This window comes from Podarcis raffonei, chromosome 2, assembly GCF_027172205.1.
Source record: "Podarcis raffonei isolate rPodRaf1 chromosome 2, rPodRaf1.pri, whole genome shotgun sequence".
Taxonomy (NCBI): domain Eukaryota; kingdom Metazoa; phylum Chordata; class Lepidosauria; order Squamata; family Lacertidae; genus Podarcis; species Podarcis raffonei.
Window position 1 is genome coordinate 52,331,923 of NC_070603.1, and position 26,428 is coordinate 52,358,350.

A 26,428-nucleotide genomic window follows, 5' to 3' on the forward strand; every position below is an offset into this window, starting at 1 on the left:
TATTTAAATTGGCCCATGTAAATATCTAAAATGCACAGAGCTGCTCCAGAGAAAGGCTCTGCGACTACAGCACCCTGTCTAGTATTGCTAATCTCCAGAATAAAATAAAAAGAGTGAAAAGGCACAGTTCATCTTCTCTGGGACATATGTGAACACCACAGTGTTTGCACATAACGTTAAAGCAATGTTAAAAATAAACCACGGATTCATGTGAATGATCAGCATACAGTGGTACCTCTGGTTACGAATGCTTCAAGTTATGAGCTCCGCTAACCCGGAAGGAGCTACTCCTGGTTGCGAACTTTGCCCCAGGAAGCAAAAGGAAATCTCGCACCTCAGGAAAAGAACAGTTTCAGCTTAAGAATGGACCTCCGGAATGAATTAAGTTCGCAACCAGAGGTACCACTGTACTGTACTAGTGTGTGCTGGTCATTAGTGCCCACTTTACTCTTCCCTCCCTCCTCTACAGTATCTGCCACATTGGAAGGAAACAAACCAGAGGCTGGCTTACACATGTATACAAACCTTGATCAACTCCTGCCCGGAAATCTATGTCCTCACTGTAGAAGGACACATGGATCCAGAATTGGCCTCCACAGTCACTTACGGACTCACTGTTGAAACCGTGTTTATGGAAGACAATCTTACTTAGCTACAAGTGATTGCCAAAGAAGACAAACCACAACTCATGGTTTGTTTATCTCCAAACAAACTATGAGTGGAAACCAAAGTTCATTCTTGGCTTACTCAATCATTGATGGTTTGGAGGAAATAAACCATGATCACTGATTAACAATGCAACCAGTTTCTGATTTGTTTCCTCCCACAGTGTGGCAAATCAGGTACACTGCTGACTTTTGGTCCTGCAAGTCTAGGAGTTATCATAATTTAACCCAATTGATTAATTTAAAGATAAATGAGCTGAACTAACAAAAGTCAAGGGGTCTTATTCAAGCCATTCAATGGATGCCAGTATAAAGCTGGAATAAGAAATAAAGCTGAAGGAACAAATTAACATTTGCTTACTGGTGGCATTTCATGTCAATGAAAGATGCTGGGGAGGACACAACTAAACACATGAACCCACTACACAAATAGGAAATGATGAGTCTGGTTGGGAGAAGAGGAAGATCATGAGGCCGGATGGCTGTGGGAGATTAGACAGGCTTAGTGAAAAAGTTGATTACTGAAGACAATGTTCCAGCTTGGACTACAAACCTCTCTCTATTGTTTAAGATTCCTTCCGAGACAGCTGGAAAAGAGCACCCTTCCTTCAACACAATGTCATCCTTTCCAAACTCCTGTTTTCTTTGGAGCTGAAATTAAGTGGCACTATTTAGAAAGGGCCCCCAAATAAGAGGTTTGAGGAAGCAAAGGAAAATGAAAAGGGATGTTTCTGCCAAAAGAAGCATTTTGTTACGACTAGAATTTAATTTACTTCTCTAAAGGTTTTTTTAAAAAACAATTTTAAAAAATATTTTTGTAAAAAGTATTATGCCTTGAAGCATTCAAGCAAATTTGCGCTCATGATCAAGAACATTATGTAGAATGCAGGACAACTACAGTGTAACTCAGTAAAACAGAACAATGAGAACATTAGGAATACGGTTCTACACAGTTATTTCCAAGCAATGATACTGCAAAGTAAAGGCTGGCCCACACCATACATTTAAAGCACATCTAATGCACGTTTGAACCACATGACTTCTCCCTAAGTATCCTGGAAACTGTAACTTGTTAAGGATGCTGGAAACTGTAGGTCTGTGAGGCAGAAACTACAGTTCCCATGATTCTTTAGGGAAGGTCATATCCTTTAAAAAATGCATGTTCTTTAAATGTATGGTGTGGATCTGCCCTATGTGTGCATAGTTTTGGAATCTAAGTTTCCTACACTAGCCATAAATTATGTCTCTAAGCTTATGCTATGGTTACAGTGGGCATGGTTTGTGCTGTATTTCATAAACCGACTCAGTGCTATAATTGTAAAGGATGAGATTAAGATAAATTAATCTTCTCTGCAGGATCTGTACTGAGCTAGCTGTGCAGATGCTGACACCCTGACCCCTTTTTAACTTTACTGTCAAATCCTCCACTCTTATGTTCAACACTGCAAATTATTCCATAATGAAGAATTCAGAATTCTAAAGGAATGAGGATCTCATTTTATCATCACAACTCTGTGAGTGAAGTTAGGCTGAGAGGGGAGAGGGTGATCTGCCCAGGGGAGACAATGTTAGTTCTGAATGAAGCCCTGAATTTTTGTGGGTCCTGGACATTTCAGAGCCAACTAAAGGTACACCAAAAGGGGAAAATATCTATAGGTCTTGGGGTACCACATCTGACTGGATGCAAGAGTATGATTTTACTTAACAATCTGGGGAAACAAGGCTCGTGGTTTCAAAAATAGCTCCCTAGTTAATCAGAAAATGATATTCAGCCCAGCATTTCAACAGTTCAATGCACAAATAATAAACTTATAATTAGAAATCACTCACATAGAACATGGTTGCATATACAAAAGTAACAAACATCTGCAAGTGAAGCAAAGAAGACCATTCATTATCAATTGATGTTGGGATGTACCCTTTCAAAACCAAAATGAACTCTTTTTGCTGAATGTGTGTTTGTGCGTGTGCTCTTTTCAAAAAAGGACTCGTGAATGGGAAAATGTTACTTTCAGAAGGAAAAAAGCTGTGATAGGAGAAACCATAAGTTTAGTTTTGTTGTAGAGCTCTGCTTTTTAAAAAACAAAATAAAACACCTGCATTGCAGGGGGTTGAACAAGATGAACCCCTTGGTCCCTTCCAACTCTGAGTCTGTAATTCTGTCTGTGATTTGATGATTTCAATAATTTTGTTATCAGTCTCAGTGAAACATATTTCTAAGTCTGCTTGCAGATGTCGGTTTTATATATAAATAAGTACTACTAGTGGTATTTATCAGAAACAGCACAATAGGAGGATTCTTTGTATACACTTAAATATGTAAATACAAGGCAGCTGGGGTCACTAAACTGTTAATTGTGCTGCATAGCACTGTGAGTAATCTTATTCAGAACACAGAGATAAAATTGCTTTGCTCCATTAAAGTCAACTGGCCTTTATATTACACTGTATTTCTCCAATACAAAAGAGAATTTGCATTGAAATACAGTGGTACCTTGGGTTACAGACGCTCCACTAACCCAGAAATAGTACCTTGGGTTAAGAACTTTGCTTCATGATGAGAACAGAAATCACGCCGCGGCAGCAGAGGGAGACCCCATGAGCTAAAGTAGTACTTCAGGTTAAGAACGGACCTCCAGAACGAATTAAGTTCTTAATCTGAGATACCACTGTATTTAACCTAAAAGCCTATATTGCTAAGAAAAGGACAAGGAAATTGTTCTTCTCCCATGTTGTTATTTATGGTATTGTTAGCATACCATTGGTATTAATAACATACCAAGGATGCTTGAAAAATCCAATGTACTGACTACCCAAAGCGGCTTTCATATATAGCTTGCATTTTATTACATCTGAACAGCTGAAGAGTCCATTTAGCTTTGTCCATTTCAAATCATAATTCTTAAATTATCCAGCATAACTCAGCAAATACATCTGGTAGGAACTGAAATTTCTTACATGTTTAAAATCCAGGGGGGGTGGAAGAAAGTCATGTTAAATATTCCAATGCACATGATTTAGGCAAAAGCTTCATTACTGATGTATTTATTTTTAAACACATGTTTTGGCCAAAAAGCTAGCCAGCCATGTCATTCTAACTCCCTTTGATGGGTAAAGTCAAATTAACAAGTGCTCTAGGGGATTTATGAATAGAGGGAGGAAAAGGGCACCCTGGGTTTCCACTCACCCGGATTACAGCTCTGACACTTTGATTTTCTTTCCCCACAATAAAAACTGTGAGTTGCTTTATTCATAAAGTTCCAAAGGGTTAAGAAAGAAAGGAAAAATGTGATTACTGTGCTGCATCTGGATCCTTAGCCTTATCAAAGCTGTCATGGGACACAGAAAATGTTTGCATGTTTTATCTGAAAAATGTCAACCAAATTCACAGAACTAGTCTGTAGGGTATAACAAGAAGGTCTTCCTTATCACAAGCAAACAAAGCAATTATTCTGAATATGGAACAGGGAAGCAAAAAACATGGAAATTGGCAGTTTCAGTGTTTCTGTTGCTTCAAGTCCTTCCTCCATCCACCCCCTCTCATGCCCATGGGACCAAAATTCTGGCTAGCAAGGAAATTTTCACATAAAAGCCAATGGCACTCTCTGAAGCTACATACTTTCGGGCCTGAGAACATCTTTCCCCAAAGACATAACCCAAAGGATTCCACCCCCACCCCATGCTCCTTGGCTCAATGTTCTGTTCCCATGGCTTAAATATGTGGGTCATTGAAGATCTAGACATTTAACGGAAACTAGGATAAGAGAGAGACATGCCCCTCCCACCAAGACTTCCAAATCCTATTTGCAAGAGGACGTTTATTGAAATAAGTGGAAGGGGAAAGAGAAGAGTTTTGGAAACCATTTCCAGAAAGGTAGCTGTGCTGTTGTCTTGCTTTTGTTGCAAGCAGTTCTTAGTGAGGACCAGAATAGTTTCTGCTGATCAAAATAGACCAGCATGGGGCAAAATGATCACAGGATTTACTCAGTGTAAAAGCAATTCCTTATACAAAGCGCTTTACTTCTCAAAACAGTGCACAAGTAATAAACCTAAAAACCGCACATCTTAGGAAAGCATGAAGTATACAAATTCCAAACGTGTGTGGTATAGTGCCAACTGTCTAACGCTAAGGCAGGGCCAGCATCAAGGGCTGACATCACTGGGTCCTTGGCAAGGCCTTCTGCCCCCTCCTCTTTGCTGTTATAAGCAAGAAAGCAGGGAGGAGAGCCAGGAGTTAACTTCTGTATGTGTTGTCTTCTCTAACTCACTCCAAGAAATGGTGCCAATTGAGCCCAGAAGAAGAGGAAAGTGAATGGGTAGTGCTGAAGAGGAAATTGTGCTCTGGAAGAGGGATGGGGCACAGAGAAGATATTGCCCCCTCCTCTCCCCAAAAGAACTCCTGGAAATGGAAGTATTTCTCAAAACGAGACCACCTTTATTTATGCATTCATTCCAAATAAAATGTTTGAAATATTTCTATGCTACCTTTCGTGCAAATCCCAAGGTGGTTTACAACAGCAAAGCGCAACTTAAGAAAACAAAACAAGATACGTAACAGACATAACAATAAATAAACTATCTGAAACAGTAACAGCTAACCGGCCAATCTGTTAAGAAAATCTAATCAGTAGCCCATAAAAACCATGGGGAAATTAAATACAATTTCAGGCAGGACCAAAAACTCAAGAGTGGGCACCTTTCTTATTTTGGGGAGGCGAATGGTTCCACAGACTAGGCACTGCAAGATAAAAGTCTCTCTGCTTACTGTCAGGTGTTCTTCTCCAGCAGGCAGCAGCACAACCAGAAGAGCCTCATCCCAAGATTTTATGAGCTGGGGAAGTTGACATGGGCAAAGACGTTCCTTAAGATATCCAGGTGCCAAGTTGTTAAGGCTTTTATAAGTCAACATGAAACCTTAAACTTTGTCTGGCAGCACGGCATGAGCATGAGTAGGTTGCTCTGAACAGCAGCCTAACTACTGTATTTTGAGCACGCTGTGCAGCACAAGGGCTCCTCTCCACACAGCAGGGAAGAAAAGAAGGGGTACAGGGCCAGCCCAAATCATTTTGCTGCCTGAGGCAAAGAACAAATTGGTGCCACCTCCCTACCCCAATTCTGTGTACTGTAGTCAGCTGGGCCAGCAGAGGATTAAATTCAACAGCGGCAATGAGAGAAGACATAGAGAAAGTGACATGCAGCTGAGCAACAACTGCTGTCACAGGAAGACAGGGGCACGACCAAGGAGGGAGGCTACTGCTCCATTAGCATCGACCACCTGAGGCCATCACCTCACTCTGCCTAATGGCAGAGCCAGTCCCAAGGGAGGAAAAGGTAAATCAGAAGGGACAAGATAAATGGGTTCCAAATGGAGATATAGGAAAGAGGAGAGGGAATTATGAATTTCAAAGTGGGTTTGGGGATGGGGGTTACTGTGAGAGAGTTATCAGATCAAAATAAGTCCCTGAGAATATGGGGGCAAGATGACACAATTGACAGAAGCAGCAAACAGGCCTTCTTAAGCAGGGCTTAGAGCTTTAGGCATGACAGCCAACAGTAGGAATTAGTGAAGGATGACCAAATGCAAAGGACACCAAGGCACTTGAAGAAGGAATTTCTTGGTATTATTAGCATTCTAATGAAATATTAAAAAATAAAGAGAAAAAATTCAGCTGCTGTTGGTTCTACATGGCAAGCGGCACCTGCCCAAGTTTCATCTTTGGGAAAGCTATTAAAGATACAGAGCCACTTCCTCATATGCATGTGGTCACCCTATAACAGCCTCTCTCAACTTTGGATCCCCAGATGTTGGAATACAATTCCCATCATCCCTAACTAGCAGAACCAGTGGTCAGGGATGATGGGAGCTGTAGGCCAATAACAACTGGGGACCCAAGGCTGAGAAAGGTGGCCCTGTACTATATGTTGCATCCGTCAGTTCACATCTGAAGGTGCCATAGTTCCAAAGCAAAGGCAGCAAGCCTTGACAAGAGACTGATTTAAGTCAAACTTCAGAATCTCCCCTATATCAGTAGTGGCCCATGTCATGTCCTTTTCCACTAAGAGTTTTGTAGGTTTTCAATTATTATCAGTAAAATTAGAAACTGAATTGATATGAAGTACAGTAAACAGAATGAAATACAGTACTGACAAATTTCTACGCAAAAAGTACCTTCAGAAATTAGCATGCATGCTCAAAAACGGCTCTCTCTAAGAGTGGCTGGATTAATCATGCTTAACACTAACAGAGCTAGTTTATTTAAATCACAATTGACTGAAACCCCTAGGGCCTAATCAAGGGAGGTCAGGACAAATCTAACCAGTGTTAATCCATGTGTGACACACACACAGCATGCAAGAATTAAATGCCTTACAGAATAATTTGAGCCTTGTGGCTTGGGAGAATGCACATAGCAGGGGGGCGGGTGGAGGGAATACCATATGCTTGAGTGATAATGCAGAACACCAACAATGGTATGCACACACAGCCTGCTGAGAACATATACGGTAGCCAGTTAAATCACAATTCACCATTAATTAGGATTGGACTGCAAGAAGATCAAACCTCTCCATTCTGAAGGAAATCAGCCCTGAGTGCTCACTGGAAGGACAGATTGTGAAGCTGAGGCTCCAGTACTTTGGCCACCTCATGAGAAGAGAAGACTCCCTGGAGAAGACCCTGATGTTGGGAAAGATGGAGGGCACAAGGAGAAGGGGGCGACAGAGGACGAGATGGTTGGATAGTGTTTTCGAGGTTACCAGCATGAGTTTGACCAAACTGCGGGAGGCAGTGGAGGACAGAGGTGCCTGGCGTTCTCTGGTCCATGGGGTCACGAAGAGTCGGACACGACTAAACAACAACAACAATTAGGATTGCCCCTTCGCTTTTTATTGGCCCTGTTTCTGTGCCTTTAACAGCAGCCCAACATTAAGTAAATGGACAGGTGAAGCTTTTTATTTCCTCCACCACTGATCTCTATGCCAAGAAATGCTTCACCTGCTTATTTTCTTAGTGAAAGATGCAGGAGCTGGACCTATTTTGCTTGCTTCAAAGGTACCAATTCTACACTTAGGCTAGGTGTCTTTTTCTTCCTTTTCCTTTTTACAGGATACCAGGCCACTTTAAGGTTGAGACAAGCCAAAGGCACAAATGCAGGTTCCTACCATTGTGAAAAGCAGGCGCAAGGAGGGCAGGGCCCAATCAAAACCACAGGAGGGCCAAAAGGTTAACACTCAGGGGCTCCTGCCCTGGCTTTTTCCTTTTTTTACAATAAAACAAAACAAAACCTTGCATCATATCTTATAACTACAACAAGAAAACACTATACAGTGGTACCTCGGGTTAAGGACCTAATTCGTTCCAGAGGTCAATTCTTAACCTGAAACTGTTCTTAACCTGAAGCACCACTTTAGCTAATGGGGCTTCCTCCTCCTGCTGCTGCACGATTTCTGTTCTCATCCTGAAGCAAAGTTCTTAACCTGAGGTACTATTTCTGGGTTAGCTGAGTCTGTAACCTGAAGTGTCTGTAACCTGAAGTACCTCGGGTTACATACGCTTCAGGTTACACACTCCGGAAATAACCCAGAAATAGTACCTCAGGTTCAGAACTTTGCTTCAGGATGAGAACAGAAATTGTGCTCCAGCGGCACGGCGGCAGCTGGAGGCCCCATTAGCTAAAGTGGTGCTTCAGGTTAAGAACAGTTTCAGGTTAAGAACGGACCTCCGGAACAAATTAAGTCCTTAACCCGAGGTACTACTGTATGGTCAAACTATATGTGAATGCAGGAGATGTGTGATCTTGACTTTTGGATTTTCTAATTTATATTAAAGAAGGTGGAGCAGGCTCCAGATTTGACCAGAACAGCAACACTGGAGGCGTAGACAGCGGCACACAGAGGGCAGGGCAGGGCGCCAGCGGAGTGGGGTAGGGCAGAATCCCAGGGCCCGAGCCTGTTCCACTCCGGCGCCCTGCAGGCCCTAGCTACGCCTCGGGTTGTAGAGCACTAACCTTTTCTTCGCTGGCATTTCCCTCCTTTAGGCACAAACTGTAATTAGGCTTTCAGAAGAAGGGTGGAAGCAGGGTGAACACGTGGGCAGGTGGTGTTGGAGTCTGGTGTCACTACATGTCCAATAGCTGCTTTGAAGGGAAGTGGTTTGCTCAAGAAAACAGGGGTGGGGTGGGGTGGCCAGTGCTCCTGCCAAATCAGATCCAGAGCCCTTATGTGCCTAGCTTAAGGTTAATTTTTAAAACCCTGGGAGATTCAGTCATTGTGTCGTGTTTGGCTCTCATATGGCATGAGTACACCATGTCTTCACACTTTTCAGATAAATATTGGGGGGCAAGGAAATAAACCCCCACTCAGATTTGTTATCACCATCTGATTATAAATAGCCAACCTAAACTCCCTTTCCTGGATCCTAGACTGAGTGGCATAACCATCAACCCAAGAAGAACATTGGACTCCTACCAAACTACTTTAATAGGCCCTGTGTGTCCACAGGGAAAGCACTATCAAGCACATTGGCATTCAAACTGGGAAAGCTTGCAAGAAGGAAAGAGGAAGGCGCCGGAATTACATGAGCGCACCAAGAGTAGAAAAGGCTTTTTGGAATACAAATAGCACACGATGAATTTAGGGGTGGGCTTGGAGTAAGACCCATCTATTCCCACCAAAAACATGGAATTGATCTGCAGACAGTTTGATGAGTAATACTTTTGTAGATGCTATTAAAATGCCTGGCTCTCCCTCTCAGTATATCCCAAACACTGCTGTCCCTGGAACTAATTACTTAGGAGCCAGGGTGGTGGTGGTGGTGATGGAATACTACATAGTCCCAACATATTTAGCAGTTGTTCTGTCACTTAAAGCCAGCACCGTTTCCTTAGCAATATCTTCCTCCCACGGTTTCCTGTCCCTGCATGCTACACTAGACAGAGGCATTATGTACAGCAATATGAATATCAAAGTGCACACAGAGATTTGCAGTCACTAATCTCATGCGTATTTTTAAATTTAAAAGGAGAAAAAAACCAAAAGAAAGAAGCTGACATTTTGAGAAACTGCAGATTCCTATGGGCTTTATAAACCTAGCCTACCCGCAAAAGGAGAACAGAACAAATCAAATTCTGGGCACAACACAGGCCCAAAACGTTCCACCCCATCCTGCCCCCATGTCTTTTCAACATGTTAACAGTTTCAACTGGGATGTCACCCTTTATGAAACTGTTGGAGCACCAAACAGATGTTGTAATTGCTGACACACTGCAATACCCCCCAAATATAATAGCCTTAATTTGTTGGCGTCAAGGTTCCTTCCAATGAACTTCAGCCAGGTCTGTCGCCTCCTCCAGCTGACAGGATTGTCAAAAGACGACAGTGAGATATAATTCCTGACCACCTGGGGAAAAAAACATTGTGTGGGCTTTTATACCCTACGTAAGTTATTTGCTAAATTTCGCACACACCGACTTTTCATCAAGTACCCTCCAGGCCTTCGTTCCCTCATAATAACTCCCTTCCCACTCTCAATCGTTTTTTCTAAATGCTTCCCTACCAGCAATAGCATTTAGATCAGGAAAGCGGGGGTTGGGCGGGTGGGGTTGAACATTTAAAACATTCACATTACTCTGATTGAAAATGGAACCTCCCATGGCCGCTTTGAAGTACAACAGAAATAAGCGGTTCAAAGATCTTCAGTGTCCCATCTGTTTAGCTCTTGAAATGTATTGTTGTACACACACCTCACTATCCAGGCAGTGAGAGACCAATGCTCAGAGTTCAGTTGCTTATCAGGGTTTCGTTTCCTTGGCATGAATGCCAATAAAGACTGTGGTGTCTTTAGGATAAATGGCTTTATCTACATATATCTACAACATGAGGATATGATGGAAAGGCTCACAACATTACTGCTTCAACCAAGGGCATAGCAGGATTTTTGTTAGGGGACAGGCTTTTGTTAGTGGGACCAGAACCTCAGATTTGTATAGGTTTTTATTGATTTGTGGGGGCAGCTCCCCCCACCCTTCCTTGGCTCCGCCCATGGCTTCAACAGAATTTGTTTCCCCATTAGGTTTCCAGGGAAGTTTCCCCACCCGCAAAGCCACAACTTTGGGATTCAGCCCACAGAGAAAGTCAAACCTCCCTGTCGGCTTTCAGCTCCCAGTACCAGCCCAAACTCACCCACAAAGCTAGCCTCCCTAGCCAACTGTTTTCCTTCCTTGGATGACAAGGCATCCAAGCTAGGTGAGGGCTAGGTGGGAAAATGGCTACCCACTTCTAGGAGAGCACCATCACTTAGATGTCACTATGGCAACATGACCCACTCTCTGAGCCATGCTAAAACAGGGTGATTTGATGAGCAGCTAAGTAGCCGAACAAAGGAACTGATTTGACCTTTTTAGCAGCTTCTTCTACAATATTCTAAACCTCACAGAGATCATATCCCAGGCCTGGAAAAGACCCACAGATATAATTCAAACTGAGCCCCTTCAATTCCTATAAAACTACACTGCATATGAACACAGAATTTCCATTTCGGTAGAGCAGCCAATAACTACTGCTAGACTCATCCTCTATGGAAGGAGTGGGGAAAATGTGGCTCTCTGGAAGTTGCTGGACTACAACTCCCATCATCCCTGACCATTGACCATTGCTGGCTGGGGCTGATGTAAGTCCAACGACATCTCCCCACCCTGTGCATTTGCTTTCATCTTGCACACAGCATGTAAGAATTGCCTACCAGAGAGCAAGTGTGGAAGCATTTGTAAAGCAGAAGAGAAGCTTGATGTTATTTAAGTGCACATTTTATTTCAAGCCATCAGTGTGCTGCAAATAGGTCTAAAGATCAGTGTGGATTAACAACATGTCCTTGATAAGTCATCCTCAAAATAACCCTGTAAAGATGTTGATGGGAAAACTGAAGACATTCTTCACACCTTTGGACTTCTCCTAGGACTAACGCTACCTGGATCACACTGGTTCCAGACTTTAAAAACCTCACTTCTCTGCAAGCAACTCCCAGCAGGTGGGCTTTTCTTATGCAGAATGTATTGTGCTTAACATCCACTGACAAAAGCAAACAAGGTGCTGAATTATTTTGGTTGCTTAGAGAAATTATTTAAAGCCAAAGAGATTTTTTAAAAACCCTTGAGGTTATGCTGTATATGAGTCTCTACTTTTTTCTCCTTCTTCCTGTTCAGTGTAGCAAATCTCAAGTTTTGAAAAGATGAATAACTATTAAAAAAGACTCACAAAGACTGCCTCCTACACATTCCACTCAGGAATCTGAAGAGAACACTCTGACTCTCATCAAAGTAAGACAGCACCATAGACGGTAGACACAAACACCCATTTCTCTTCCTGAACTTCTGCGCTGAGCCGAGGAAGGGAACACGTTCCAAAAGCAAACATGCTGGCAGGAGAAATTCACTCCCACTCCACCACATGCCACAAGTCAAAAGGCGACCTGCCTGCAGCTTAGGCATATATCTTGCCTTCAGGGGAAAGTAATGCAAACGAATTTCTGTCACCACACACAGCAGCTCCAGACACTCCTGACTGGGTGCTGTAAGTCCCACAACAAAAGCTCTGTCCTAAATAATTCATCAAGTGGCTTATGATTCCCAAGTCATCTTCTATCGTGGCTAATCCTCAGGGTCACAGATAGAAGCATAGTGTGGGTTGCCAGCACCCAGGGGGGTGGGAGGGAAACAGGAAGAACACACATGCACATCCAACTGGCTACTGGTGTCCACACCACCCAGGAGATTGCAGTCAAAGAGATAATTAAAAAAGAGTCAATCCATTGTCTGGAGAGGTCACTTCCTGGTTCGCACAGAGAAACCATTTTCAGTGGAGCCCAGCGATGGAAGCGCACAGCTGTATTGAGGCAGCACCAGGTGTTGAAATTTTGCACCCCTAACAATTTTGCGCCTGGGGCAAGTGCCCCTGTGCCCCACCCCATGCTACACCACTGGCCAGAGACACTCTGCTTCAGCAGTGGAGTTGTATTAGATGACTTCAGACCATTCTCTGGCCCAGTGTAATACTGTCCTTGAAGAGGATGAGAGCTCCCATTTCAGTGCCCAAAATGACTTAGAGGTCTCACCTAGATCAGAACTGTTTCCCACTTGTATGGTGTCCTTCCAACTTTCTGGGCAGTAAATACATGGTGGCTCTAGCTCAAGAGAGTTTTCTTATTAATGCCATCCTCTCTGGCCCACATTTCTCCTCTACTAAGGATAATTAAATTAGCATTAGGGAAGGAGTTTTGAGAGACATGGCATGTTAAATACCTTTTCATTCATTCATAACAGTGATGGCAGCACTGACATCAGCATCACTAATTACTGCCAGCTTCTACAAAAAGCCAGCATCTCTTTTTTTTCTAGACCTCTAAATAATTGCTCAGCTAAGCCAGGAAATATTATGTGTTTGGTAACTAGTACACATTTTATACAGTGCTATGAATTTGCTGCTGACTTGGGAGTTCAAAGCAGAACCTTAACTTAGCAGTGTAGCACTTCCAGTCTCCACACTGTCAATATAATTCGACTCTGCACATACAACTAAACAGCTCCCTCACCTCCAACTTCTTCAGAGCAGTTCTAGCTTTTCTTTTTCAAAACATTTACAACAGACCCAAAACAATAAAATAAAAACAAATAATGAAAGGCAAATAGGTAGCTAACAGCATGATCCTAACATTGCCTTATGGCCACCTGGCGGGAAAGGATTGTAAGCTCACCTAGGCCAGCAGAACACACCACTATGCCAATGGGAAATATTTTCTGTCTGCATCGTGAATGTAATTTTGTTGCTGGCTTTATGCTGTTCATCACCATGATATTTTCCCTTTAGGTTGGCAGTAAATATATTTTTTGCAAAATAAAATAAAAAAAATTAAAGAACTGCAGTAGCATCCTTGCATTGGTAAGATGCTACCACAGTGGAAGCCTTACAGCACCTTGCACAAACAGCAAAGACTCACAACTAAAGTGAGAAGGGCATACGTATTGCTGACCCTTCTCTCCTGAGAATACACACAAACACTCTGCCTCCGGATATAAAAAACCAACCAGGACTGTCAATTCCATTGCTGCAGTGAAGGTGGTAAAGACAGGCAAACATTAGTGAGGTGGAGGGGAGAGCCCACACCTCAAAACTGGACATCTACACACCATCCCCTCTCTTACCAGAGGCACCCTAAGGTGCTCAGAGAATTCAGGCTCCCATGGCCCCCTTCAGACCCAGATCTCCTTTTTCCAGCCACACTGCCCTATCTCAGGGAACCACCAGGAAGGTCCTAGGGCTGAACCTTCTGAGTTTCTTGTTGTGCTTTCCACATAGCTCTCTCATTTGCAAAAGGTTTGCCCATCTCATCGGGATGCTAATGCCACTGTGATATTTGATTCCGATGATATTTGGGTGCTTGAGCACAGGACTGCACCTATGTTATGCTAACATTTTAGCACCAGCATAGCAGCCATCCGCTATAGGGGTCACCCAAAACAATTTTAGTCCCATGCTCGCTCACTTTAGATTAAGCTCACTGAGCTTTGAGGGGCTCTTACTTCTGAGTAAACACAGGATCAGGTTGCATATTGACATTTACAAAATGAAGACAACTGCTCATCAAAATACTTACTTGTGAAGGCCCACAGTGCTACATCACATCACATTGTTAGCTTTTTATTCAGTGCCGCTGTGCATAAACTTGGGTGATCTATCTGTAATGCATTATCACAAGAATATTGTTTTGCAGCTTAGGTTGCATTTTCTTCATTTTGTGGGTGGGAGAGAGATTTGAAAGCTAATCTGTACAGCTAGCTCTTAATAAATCACCAATTAATACAGTACAGCTAGATGTTGAGGCAATTAAACTTATGAATGCAGGCTGCCCTCTAGTGGTGGACACCTACCATTGCTGGATAGCGGGGTTTAATTAACATAAAGTGGCTCAAAAGCAAAAGCTTTTCGTTCCTCGAGAATGATAGAAATACAGCCACTCTTGGCTCCCCACTGCATTGCAAAAACTTGGAATGCAAATGAAAGTGCATGAGAAAATGGTTGCTTTCTTGGGGCAGGCGAAGGAAGAGCACACAACAGATTGCAGTAGATGCTGTCCCCTGCTGGCATGCAGAGGAGAGCTCTTTCTAGGTCATGACTAGTCTAGCCGCTTCAGTAGGAATGTAGACAGTATGGATGGGCACAAACCATGTAACTGTCATGGACAGTGAGGGGTTTCCAGTGGAATCTGTGCAGAATGGCTGGTGCCTGGAAGGCACAGATACATAATGGTCTATTACAGTATCATGCAGTCGAGCATGCTCTACTGGCATATTGCCTTGAGTAAATTACCAATTCCATGCATCTGCCAATACCAGCGGCCATCCTGTCCTAGCTAATGGCTGTCCTTATGATGCACCAGCTCAAAATGGAGTGCAGGTGGCAAACAAGACCAGGAGAGAAATGGTGGAGAGGGAAGTTATAGAGACAGAAGGTAAATATCACAGAGGCTTAGGAACCCTGGCCCAGTGGCCAGCTACTGCCTACCCTATTGTACAGGGTGAGTCTTTTAAGAGGCCCTGTGGAACATGGGTACTCTGTATCCACGGGGCCTCTTTTAAAGGACTCACCCTGTACAAAAGAAAGGCCTGGGGAGGGATGGGGGACCTGTGGTTCTCCAGATGTTGTTGGACAGCAGTTTCCATAATCCCCATGCAGCCATGAGCTCCCCATCCCTAACACAGAGAATTTGAAGTATCTGAAATAAGCCTTTGAGAACTCTTAAGAGAAGGATAAGCTGTTCAGCTGAAGCAGCTATGCATTGCCTAAGCTTCTATTGGACACCCAGGAAAATTGTTAAAATTTCAAATACAGTGGTACCTCGGGTTACATATGCTTCAGGTTACAGACACTTCAGGTTACAGACTCCGCTAACCCAGAAATATTACCTCGGGTTAAGAACTTTGCTTCAGGATGAGAACAGAAATCGCACGGCGGCGGCAGGAGGCCCCATTAGCTAAAGTGGTGCTTCAGGTTAAGAACAGTTTCAGGTTAGGAACAGACCTCCGGAATGTTAAGCCGAGGTACCACTGTAACTTAAAAGATAACTGGCATTCTAGCTGAATGGGCATGAGATAGAACTTCTTTAGACAAACATGAAAAGTGTTCTTGGTTGTTGGTTTTTTTAAGAGAGAGTGAGTCATAGCCTGCCTATGTGTTTGCTACTTTCTGTAACAGTAGGCCTTTGTATTGCTGCATTAATCCCTTTCTCATCCAAAATCATTCCCATCGGGGGACAAACTGAGATTGCAGAGTTTTGAGAAATTAAAAGGGAAGGTGAGAGATTGGTTGCACTATCATCAAATAAATGAAGCGTTTAAAGTGGACAGTAAAATTGGCTTTCAGGTGGAAAAATCAAAATTGGAGACAGAACTGTTAGAACCCAGTACTAAGATTTTGTCAAAAATGTATAATTTGCTGCTGAAATGGAATACAGAAGATGAAACGGTTAAATCAGCTATGATTAAATGGGCTCAGGACATTGGTCATAATATTTTGTTTGCTGATTGGGAAAAGTTGTGGACCACCGGGATGAAATTTACGGCATGTAATGCCTTAAGAGAAAATATTATGAAAATGATCTATAGGTGGTACGTAACCCCAGTCAAGCTTGCAAAGATTTACCATTTGCCTGACAATAAATGTTGGAAATGTAAAGAAAAGGAAGGTACATTTTTCCACCTTTGGTGGACGTGCCCGAAGATTAAGGCATTCTGGGAAATGATCTATAATGAACTTAAAAAGGTATTTAAATATACTTTCACCAAGAAACCAGAGGCCTTTCTCTTGGGTATTGTCGGCCAAGGGGTGTTAAAGACAGATATAAATTTTTTCATGTATGCTACAACAGCAGCTAGAATACTCATTGCGAAGTACTGGAAGACGCAAGATCTACCCACACTGGAAGAATGGCAGATGAAGGTGATAGACTACATGGGCTTGGCAGAAATGACGAGCAGAATCCGAAACCAGGGAAGAGAAACAGCGCAAGAAGAATGGAAAAAATTCAAGGACGATTTAAAGAAATATCACAAAGTTAATGAAAGTTAGAATGATGATGGATTGGAAAGTAAACGGTTACTATTAGTAATGGTTAAGACAAGGAGAATAAGGAAGATTAGCTTAAACTTAAATTAAAATAAGGGAAGATTTGCTGAGTAATTGATAAGAATTTGGAATACAGAAAAGGGAGGCATGAGGAAGTCGGGGAAGGAAGGTATAAGAAATCAGGATATGAAATGGTACATGTTTTTTGTTTTGTTTTTGTCTTTGTATGTTTATGTATGTTATGTTTATATGGAAAAAATTTTGAATAAAAATATTTTTTTAAAAAAACAAAATCATTCCCATCGGAACATCCAGAATGTGGAATTTGCCTTCTGGGGGATGAATGTGCATCACCCCATGGCAGGACTCAAACCTACATCAGTTTCCTCCCACTGCATTGCCCTTTCCCACAGGCCTCCTCCATGTACCACCACCACAGCTTGTGCACTAGAAGGTAATGTGGTCTCTCTGCGGCTACCTAACTGGGCCCTGGGCATACAAATTGTGGGTGTACTGAGTTAGGTGATGTCATGAGTTTGCTTGGCTATCACTAAGATGACCCGGGGGGGGGGGCTCCCTTCCAACTCTATGATTCTATGATCAGCACCTTCCATGCAGGGCTAATGTTGGAGTGTGACTGTATGAACGATATTGGTAGGAACTGGAGGAGTTGCCTAAGACAGTGTAGGTGTGTCTGTCATTGTTGCTATGTCAGCTTTTGTTTCTAAAGTCGTTGATTCTGCTACAGGTTTAGCTAAAGCTTACCATTACATTTCACTGGCATAATACTCACTAGTACAGTGAGACTAAAGGATCATCCTGCCGGAAACTGACTATTAACCAAAATCTGCAAAGGTATTGACTAAATTGTCTTATTGAATTATACTGCAATCTACCAGTAAGTCTGACCTGGCAGAAACTATGAGCCAGGTGCATGAACCTAAGACTCTTGTAAGTCTTAACTTTCCTATTAACTATCACACAGAAATTCATGGCAACCAACATATAATTGTCTCCAATAGTCAAAGTGCTGTATTTTGAGCTTTCTATATAAGGTATAAAGAATTGAATGAAGGACTGGGACTTGAGTTATTTAACTAACTCATGCAATAAGTTTCCATATAAAGTATTTCTCTTGCATTCATATAACAGACTTGGAGCATAATGCTATTCATTAGAAGCCCCTTTTGTTCAGTGACCTTTCTCACAAGTAAGTGTGTTTAAAATTGCAGTGCTAGACAAGATAATCAGTACAGGATATCAGGTTTTATGAACCAACTTTTAGGCTTTTAGTTATTCAAGCTCAAGCAAATTATAACTGCCCTGGGGCAGTTCACCTTGCTTTTTAAAAAAGGAAAACAAGCTACACTTTACTAAGATAATGTATGCAAAACACCTGGAACATGCAGCTCTATACATGGCAATGAAGGTGGTGAGAATGGAGAAGTGCTGATCTCATTGCGCTTTGGACATTGGGTTAAATATTTGAGAGAATAAGCTTTATCGTAAAGCAGGTTTTAGAAACAAAACTCACCCTGATAAGGCCCATCTAAGGACTAAATGCCATCTACATAACATGCCCAGAATCTTATGGGGGGGGGTTGCAAGTCGTGTTGTTCTGCCAAAACGCAGGCTAAAATGACTGCATGGAAAACGTGGCATGCTAATAGAGATTTGAAGTTAAATATTCATACTGATGAATAGCTATAGCAGCAGAGAAACCCTAAGGTTACAACCACATTGGCAAGGATACAGCCAACAATATTCCCGCACACCAAACCCAAGCATGTTTACTTGGAAGTAAGTTCCATTGATTTCACCACTTTGCTACTTTTGCTAGTAGGCAAACGTTAACATCTGAACAGGGTTAACCCTATCCTTCCTAAGGGAAAGGCACGCTGCATTCACAGTGCCCTCTACTGGTTTTACCAGGCACAGCCAAGCCTGGCAGACGATCTCATCGCCGCCCACTGCTTTTGTGAATGGCCATTGCGCTTCTCTGGTATACATTTAAACTTTGCCCAGGCTTGTCACAGATTGCACCCTCTCTTGTACCCCGTGGCCAGCTGTCTAAACGCTTCGTTCACACGCCTCTCCACGGAATATCACGCTTCTATATGCGGCCCCCAAAAGCTTCAATAACTGCGTGAGTTTTTGCGGTGCCACAACGAAGTTGAGCGCGAGACTGGCTCTCGCTTCCCTTACCCAGGGGAGCGGCGCCCGAGATCCAGCTGCTGCTGAGGCAGATGCGCATCGCCACCTCTAACGGGACAGACTCCGTATTGCCCATGGCGGTGCGGTTGTTCCCTTCTAGGGCAAGAAAGGAGAAGGCGCGGGCAGCGGTGGGCTAGGGGTCTCCTGCAAGCGGACTGGCCGGCGGCTCCGCAGGACTTGGCTCTTCAGCAGTTGCAACTTCTCCCGCCGGAGCGCGCGTTCAAACCCGGCACGTGGGCGAGGGGGCCAGCCAATAGGTGGCGGCGCGGAGCACCTGCCAAATGGGCGGGCACGGGGCCCGGCGCCTGGCGGACGGCGCTCCGGAGGGACGCCTCTGCCGAGGGAGGAGGATCGGCCTTCGTCGGTGCGCCGGCCTCGCCATTGGAGCGTTGCAGGGCGGCAAAAGGAATGGGGCTATGAACTGCCCTCTCGCGTCACACCTGGGCCTTAATTTAAAACAAAACAAAACACTCCACACACACACACAAACACGAAGTCTTAAAGGGCCAGTGCCATAGACAGTACTCGTTCTCCAGCCCACGAGCCCCGCCGTCTCGTTACCAAAACGTAAAGCAAGGACTGGGGCGCAGCGAGGGATGGGGCTCCGGGCTTCTTTGCCGCCTCTTTGGCGCGCGCGCGCCCTCTCGCTCTTTCCGGGTCTGCGTGGAGAACGACTCTGGTCCCGGGGAAGATGTTGGGGCGAAGGCAGGCGCCCTTCTGCAAGGCGCCGTGGGGCTGACTGCGGGGCTCCCTCCGCGACCGGCCGGGATGGGGTGAAGAGCAGCGCCCCAGGCGAAAAGAGGGAGGGGAAGCCTCCTGCAAACTGCCCCTGTTTTGCAGGTGGGACTCACTCTGTGCAGGCAGACTCAAGCTGCGAAACTGAGCGTGCCTTGGCCCTCTAAGGTGTGGGGCTGTGTGCACGTGACCAGCTTAAAACGCAAGGTCGTGCCCCTCTCCCTCCCTCCCGTTCAGTTGGCAACAAGGTCACAGAGCTCCCCTTGGCTGCACCCCTGACGTCCGTGGGTTAGGTGTGAAGTTACACGTTTAGGTTTCCCAAAATAATATGTCTACAGTCACCACAAGAACATTGCAGGGGCCGGACCAGACTCCCCTTACATGCAGAGCCTGTTCGTATGAGGAATCCATGAGGGAGGCTACAGATACTTGCGGACAAATGCCTATTTATTGAATTTCTCTACGAATATTGTCTTACTTTGGCCGTGTGAATTATCACATTGTAGTCATGTCACTTTTGTTTCTATCAATGGCAATCGGAGCATTCTGATTTATGGTCTTTTCTTTATTAATTAATATGTGACTGCTATAGCAATCCTACCGTGCAAGAGGATCCCCATTTCTTCTCGCTCTCCTTCGAAAATAAATATAACACGTCCTGTGGTTGTCTCTCTTGTTTCTCTTGTTGTGCTGGCAGTGTAATGTGGAGTGGGATGGATGTGTGCGTCTTACATTTACAATCATTATAGGCAGAGAAAATGACCAGGAAGCAATTCATTGCCTAGACTCAAGGAAACAGGTTCCATCCATTGCCATTTGTGTTACTGCTTCTGAAACTCCAAGTGATGTCTAATTTACTAGGATACTGGTTACAATGTGTTTTCGCAGGAGGGGAAAAAAAGTTTGCTAAAAGAATGTATCTCTCATCCTCTTCTCAAATGATACTGTAGTGTATGTAGCATTTAAATGAATCTTACTAATAGCCTGATAAAGCAATGGCATGATTGTGACATCTGGTTGCTACTTATCTGTCTACTAATGTATTTCTTATCTTCTCCATTAGGAGCTAATATTATATTTATTTCTGGTACACTAGGAAAATATAATGGCTGTAATCCTGGACAGACCTAGGCTCCAACTGGGGAGCCACAGGTGAAAATTGCATAAATGGGGAGCCACAGCACGAGACTAGGGGGCCGCAAACGAAAGTAAGAAGTGAAGAAAACATAGAAGTGACTAAGAAAAAAAAGAATTTTTTAAAAAAAATTTCAGAGGCAAAGGAGATTATTACAGGGTTTCTTGGAAAAGTCAAGCTGTAGGCCACCAATATAGGATGTTGAGAAAACACAGTTTTCCTCTTTGGCAGCAGTTAGTGATTAATTGAAAGATGATGAAATAACTCTGTATGTGAATCATTTGAAGCAGCTTTATGACATGATATGAAAGTTCGTTTCTGTGATCTGCTGGACATGGATTTTCCAGCCTGGGCAGTTGATCCATTTGTTGTGAATGCTGCTGACGTTGATGTTTCTTTTCAAAATGAATATTAAAGTGAAAGTGAAGAGGGTCAGATGTCTCTGGAATGTTTTGGGGTTGTTCAAAACAACAATAATAGACGCTCAGCAGGAATCTATACTTCAGGTCAGAAAAAGGTAACACCAGGGCCAAGAGGATGCCAGTGTGGTTAATGAGTCAAGGCAGCTATTAGAGGCTACTAGAAGAAGTCTTCCTTCATAAATTTTGCACCCCAAAAAACAGCAACAGTCCTGCAGTTGTCAAAGGCTTGGCTGAAGACAGAACTCCTGGAGCACCACCAAGGAATCTGAATGAGATAAGAGCACCATCACACACCGTCAGTATGTTCTCTCACAGCTGCCTGAGTATCTGCCTTTCTGTTCCCAAGGGGAGGGAGAACAAGAGCCAGACCAAGCAGTGAAAACCTTGAGCATGCATCCGACTGCCCACACTGCGATAGTCACTGACACATGGGAAGCAATCTTGGCCCTGATTTCATAAAAGAGGCCCAACGTTGTCTGCAGAGGATAAACATAGTGATGGATGAAATTCACGGCATGTAATGCCTTAAGAGAAAATATTATGAAAATGATCTATAGGTGGTACATAACCCCAGTCAAGCTTGCAAAGATTTACCATTTGCCTGATAATAAATGTTGGAAATGTAAGGAAAAGGAAGGCACATTCTTTCACCTCTGGTGGACGTGCCCGAAGATTAAGGCATTCTGGGAAATGATCTATAATGAACTGAAAAAGGTATTTAAATATACCTTCCCTAAGAAACCAGAGGCCTTTCTCTTGGGTATTGTCGGCCAAGGGGTGCTAAAGACGGATATAACTTTCTTTATGTATGCTACAACAGCAGCTAGAATACTCATTGCAAAGTACTGGAAGACACAGGATCTACCCACACTGGAAGAATGGCAGATGAAGGTGATTGACTACATGGGCTTGGCAGAAATGACGAGCAGAATCCGAAACCAGGGAAGAGAAGCAGCGGAAGAAGAATGGAAAAAGTTCAAGGACTATCTAAAGAAATATTACAAAATTAATGAAAGTTAGAATGATGTTGGACTGGAAAGTAAATGGTTACTATTAGTAATGGTTAAGACAAGGAGAATAAGGAAGATTAGCTTAATTTAAAGTATAATAAGGGAAGATTTGCTGAGTAATTGATTAGAATCTGGAATACAGAAAAGGGAGGCATGAGGAAGTCGGGGAAGAAAGGTATAAGAAATTAAGATATGAAATGGTACTTGTTTTTTGTTTTGTTTTTGTTTTTCTTTGTTTATGTATTTGTTGTTTTTATGTTATGTTTGTGTGGTCATAAAAACTGTTTAATAAAAAATATTTATTTAAAAAAAAATAAAAAACAAAAAAAAATAAACATAGTGATGGAAATAACTGCGTGACACACTAATTTGATGCCTCCACTTGCCCAGAAATACTTTCCCATGAACTATAGCCGCAGAAGGCTAATATATAGCCTTCAGGCTGAAAAAAAATTCCCCACCCCTGATACAAAGTGAGATCTATAGCTCCCCACAGACTTTGAAGGAGGAATGAGGCCAGCAAAACTGCATATTGCAAGGTATGTAGGGGAAGCATGTGGCCCTTCGACTCCCATCAGCCCCAACCAACATAGCCGATGGTCAGAGATGGTGGAAGTTGTAGCCCAGCAACATCTAGAGGAACACAGGTTAGACACCTCTGCTTTACAGTAGGCATGAAGAACCTCCTATGGGCTAAGTTAGGACAGGCAGAGGTCATAATTTACCTGCTAAGCTATTTTCCATGGGCCATGCCCACAACTGAAGTCAGGTATGGAGATGCAGCTGCAAAAGGACCATTAGGAGCCTTAAAGTGTGTTCCTGGTTGTTGCTTGGCAAGTCCCTCTGGGATTAGCTGTGCTAGGGACTTCCCACTCAGGAACTCCCTATTGCACCCCATCATGGCCAAATGCAGGGTTTGCTGTCAGCGCCAATGAACTATTCAGCACTGACATCAAGCCCCACTGGGATCAGCAGCATTAGGGACTTCCTGATCAGGAGGAGCTCCCAAGTGCAGTTTATCCCTGCATCAAACCCTGCTGTCAGCTGGGATTTTCCTAAAAGTCCAAGCAGGACCGATCAGGCTGCATTCACAGTATGGTTTATTGATCCAAGGTTCTTGGCTTACTGATATGTAAGGGCATGGCATTAACACTGATCTTTTTAGAAGGATGAGTTAAAAGGCCATCTAGTCCAACTCTCTAATGCAAGGTACAACTTTCCATTCAGCATGCCTCTAGCAGAGAGCATGGGCGCCATCATGGAAAGGTGCTTATAGAAAGTTGATTCATGGAAGCAAGCCAAGCCCAGGGAAGATAATTCTCTTATCCCCTGCCCTGAGTTAATATCAACCTGCTGTGAAGTAAGTGCCTTTCTTGTTCCAAATACAGTACAGTACTAAGTAACAAGCTGCACTGGAGCCAATCTTCCCAAGGGGAAATGCCATTAGCAGCATCCTATGTGCACGACTCACCATCCTGTCCCAAGCAGAGGGTGGGCGGAGCAGGCAGGGAAAGGGAAAAGCCAAGAGGTTGAGTGGCAGGAATCCATCCTCATCTCAGTATCAGCTGAGATCTCAGTGGGTGCAGAACCAATACCAAGTCCTTCAGAAAATGTTTTGAAGCAAGCTTCTTCATTCTAGCAGTTCCAGGGAGACCATGCCTGAATTTCATGACTCTTGATAGTTAAAAACCTTCCCATTTCTAACCTAAGGTTATGAAGGTCCAGTTTGTATCCCTTAGTTATGGAACCAACAGCTGCCTTACACCTCAATATATATTTTATATATTTGTAGGAAACTACTCTTTCTCAGCCATCTCTTTGAAAATAAAAAGACCAAACACTGGCTGATCACACACTATACTTTTGAAGCATATTTGAAGAATACCCCCATCAGCAAAGAATTCTGGGCACCCAAACACATGGCTTGTACTAGGGGTACCCATATAAGATCTGAATTTGTTACACAATTTGTGTGGCTGCACCACACTGACAGCTCATAGCCATATTGCAATCAACCAATAGCCTAAAATATCTTTCCTGCTCATTTGCTTCCAAATGATGAGCCCCTGGCAGAGAACAAACATGCTTATTGTTTGTCCTAAAATGCCTGATGACCTTATGCTTTGGTACTATAGTGTTTCATTCCATTTCAATTGCTCCAGCTCATGAGGTCATTCAATTCAACCCACATAATTTCCTGATTCTTCTCTGCATTAACAATACCTCATAGCTGGTTGTTATCTTCCAAGTTTCATCAGCACTCTTTTTCATCTCCTTTGCTAGGTCACCAATCAAAATGTTTAATTAAACTGGCTATAAGAATGATCCAAAAGGGACTCTCTGTGGGTCATATAACACTAGTAAGTTATTTCTGAATACCTCAGTTGAATGGATCCCAAAAACTATTTCAAATGTGACCTTTGGGCCTACTTTTCATAATGTGGCTGGAAATCACTCAGAGATCACTGAACTGCCTCTGTGTGTTGGTTTCACATATTCACACAAGCTTGTTTATACAAAGGTCAGTTCCCAACATGCAGGATTCGTCTTGACAGCAGAAGTGGGGAACATTTTTCAGCCTTTGGGGTGCATTCCTTTGTGGGCAAATTTCCAGGGCCACATGGCAATGGTAGTTGGGACCAGAGACAAAAGTGGGCCGAGTGGGTTGACATTAGTGTGCATTTGACCCACACAAAAGTCGTGGGCTTCTGCACACCTCTCTCTCCAGGCATGCAAGAGGTATTTTTACAAGGACACTTTCCATTCACATGGAAGCACTTGAGGAGGGGACAGGGTGAGGGGTGTGGCTTAGAGAGGGGTGTGTAGTCTTAGGAGAACCTAAGGGCCAGATTAAGATACATTTGGCCCCTGGGCCTGAGGTTTCCCATCCCTGATCTACAGTCTACACCATTATCACTCATTATTCCAAGACCTTGTGGTGGCCTAGAGACAAACTACGTAGTAGGTAGTAGTCTTTATGGTTAAAAGTTTCAAGCAACAGGATAGCAAGGGAGTCATAGCATGAGAAGTGCTTTTTACTGCCCCTTTTAGTCTCAATTCAATTTGCCATTTAAGAAACTATGGATCTCCATTATGAAAACTACTGTTCGTCAGAAGCTAACTCTGGTGAAAATTCTGGGTTTTTTCCTATTTTGTACTCAGGAATTACAATGGTCTCTCAACAAATCTGAAACGCACATGTATGTAAAATTAAGTGCATGTCCTTTAGAATTCTGAAAAGTGGTTAGTGGGAAATATTGAGTCTCCCCTTCCAAGTATTTTAAAGATACCAGTGGCAAATTTTGTACTGCATCTCTACCCTTCACACTTGAAGTTTTGTTTCTAGGTTTCCATACCAAAATACTTAAAACTTTTATTTATTACATTTACATCCCACCTTTTTTCTAAGCAGCCCAGTGTGATGTAAAATAGTTCTCCCCTCTCCATTTTTATCCTTACAACAAACCTAAGGAGTAAATTAGGCTGCAAAGCAGTGATTGTCTGAAGGTCACCCAGTGAGCTACATAGCTGAGTGGGGATTTGAACCCATGGCTCCCATACACTCTAACTATAACACGTACCGGCTACTTAGAGAGGAAGAGCACAGATTGTATCACATAAAATGGTCACTGTGATCCATCTTTTCTTGCACAGAATCACTAAATACATGCAAACGATCCAAACACATACCAGAAATTTTGGTTTGCACAATTAAAGTGGATTAAAGTGCTCTGTCAACCTATCACAGCAAATCCACTTTAAAAAGAAAAATGGACTTTTTGTGTAAGGAAAGCAAAATGCAGTGAAAAGCACATCGTCTTATAACCTCCCCACCATCGGATCAGAATGTTCAGTAAAGGCTGGACATCATCTAACCACCATGTAAGTTCTGTGCAAATCATAATAAGTGCTCAATAAACAGGTCATCTGGAGGAACACAATGATTCAGGATCATCGTCATCGGTCAACCTGCTACATCCTACAGCATGGCCTGCAGTTTCTCACTTTGTCCAGATGATGGCAGAACGAGACACTTATATCCAATTTATTTACTGCTTGACTCTCCCCACCACCACCACCACTGTATTTCTTACATGAAGTGCTGCTGTATGAAACGTCCAATGGACACTTCAA

General features: G+C 43.2%; 1 protein-coding gene across 1 annotated transcript in view; it reads right to left on the bottom strand.

Moving 5' to 3' along the window:
* NEURL1B (neuralized E3 ubiquitin protein ligase 1B) overlaps positions 1-19,179 on the bottom strand; it is a 184,651-nt gene extending 165,472 nt beyond the window's left edge. Inside the window, exon 1 of the mRNA XM_053376603.1 lies at positions 18,984-19,179. Coding sequence (XP_053232578.1) covers positions 18,984-19,068 — 85 coding nt within the window. The 5' untranslated portion in view covers positions 19,069-19,179. The remainder of the gene's footprint in view (positions 1-18,983) is intronic.
* Positions 19,180-26,428: the final 7,249 nt, after the last annotated feature.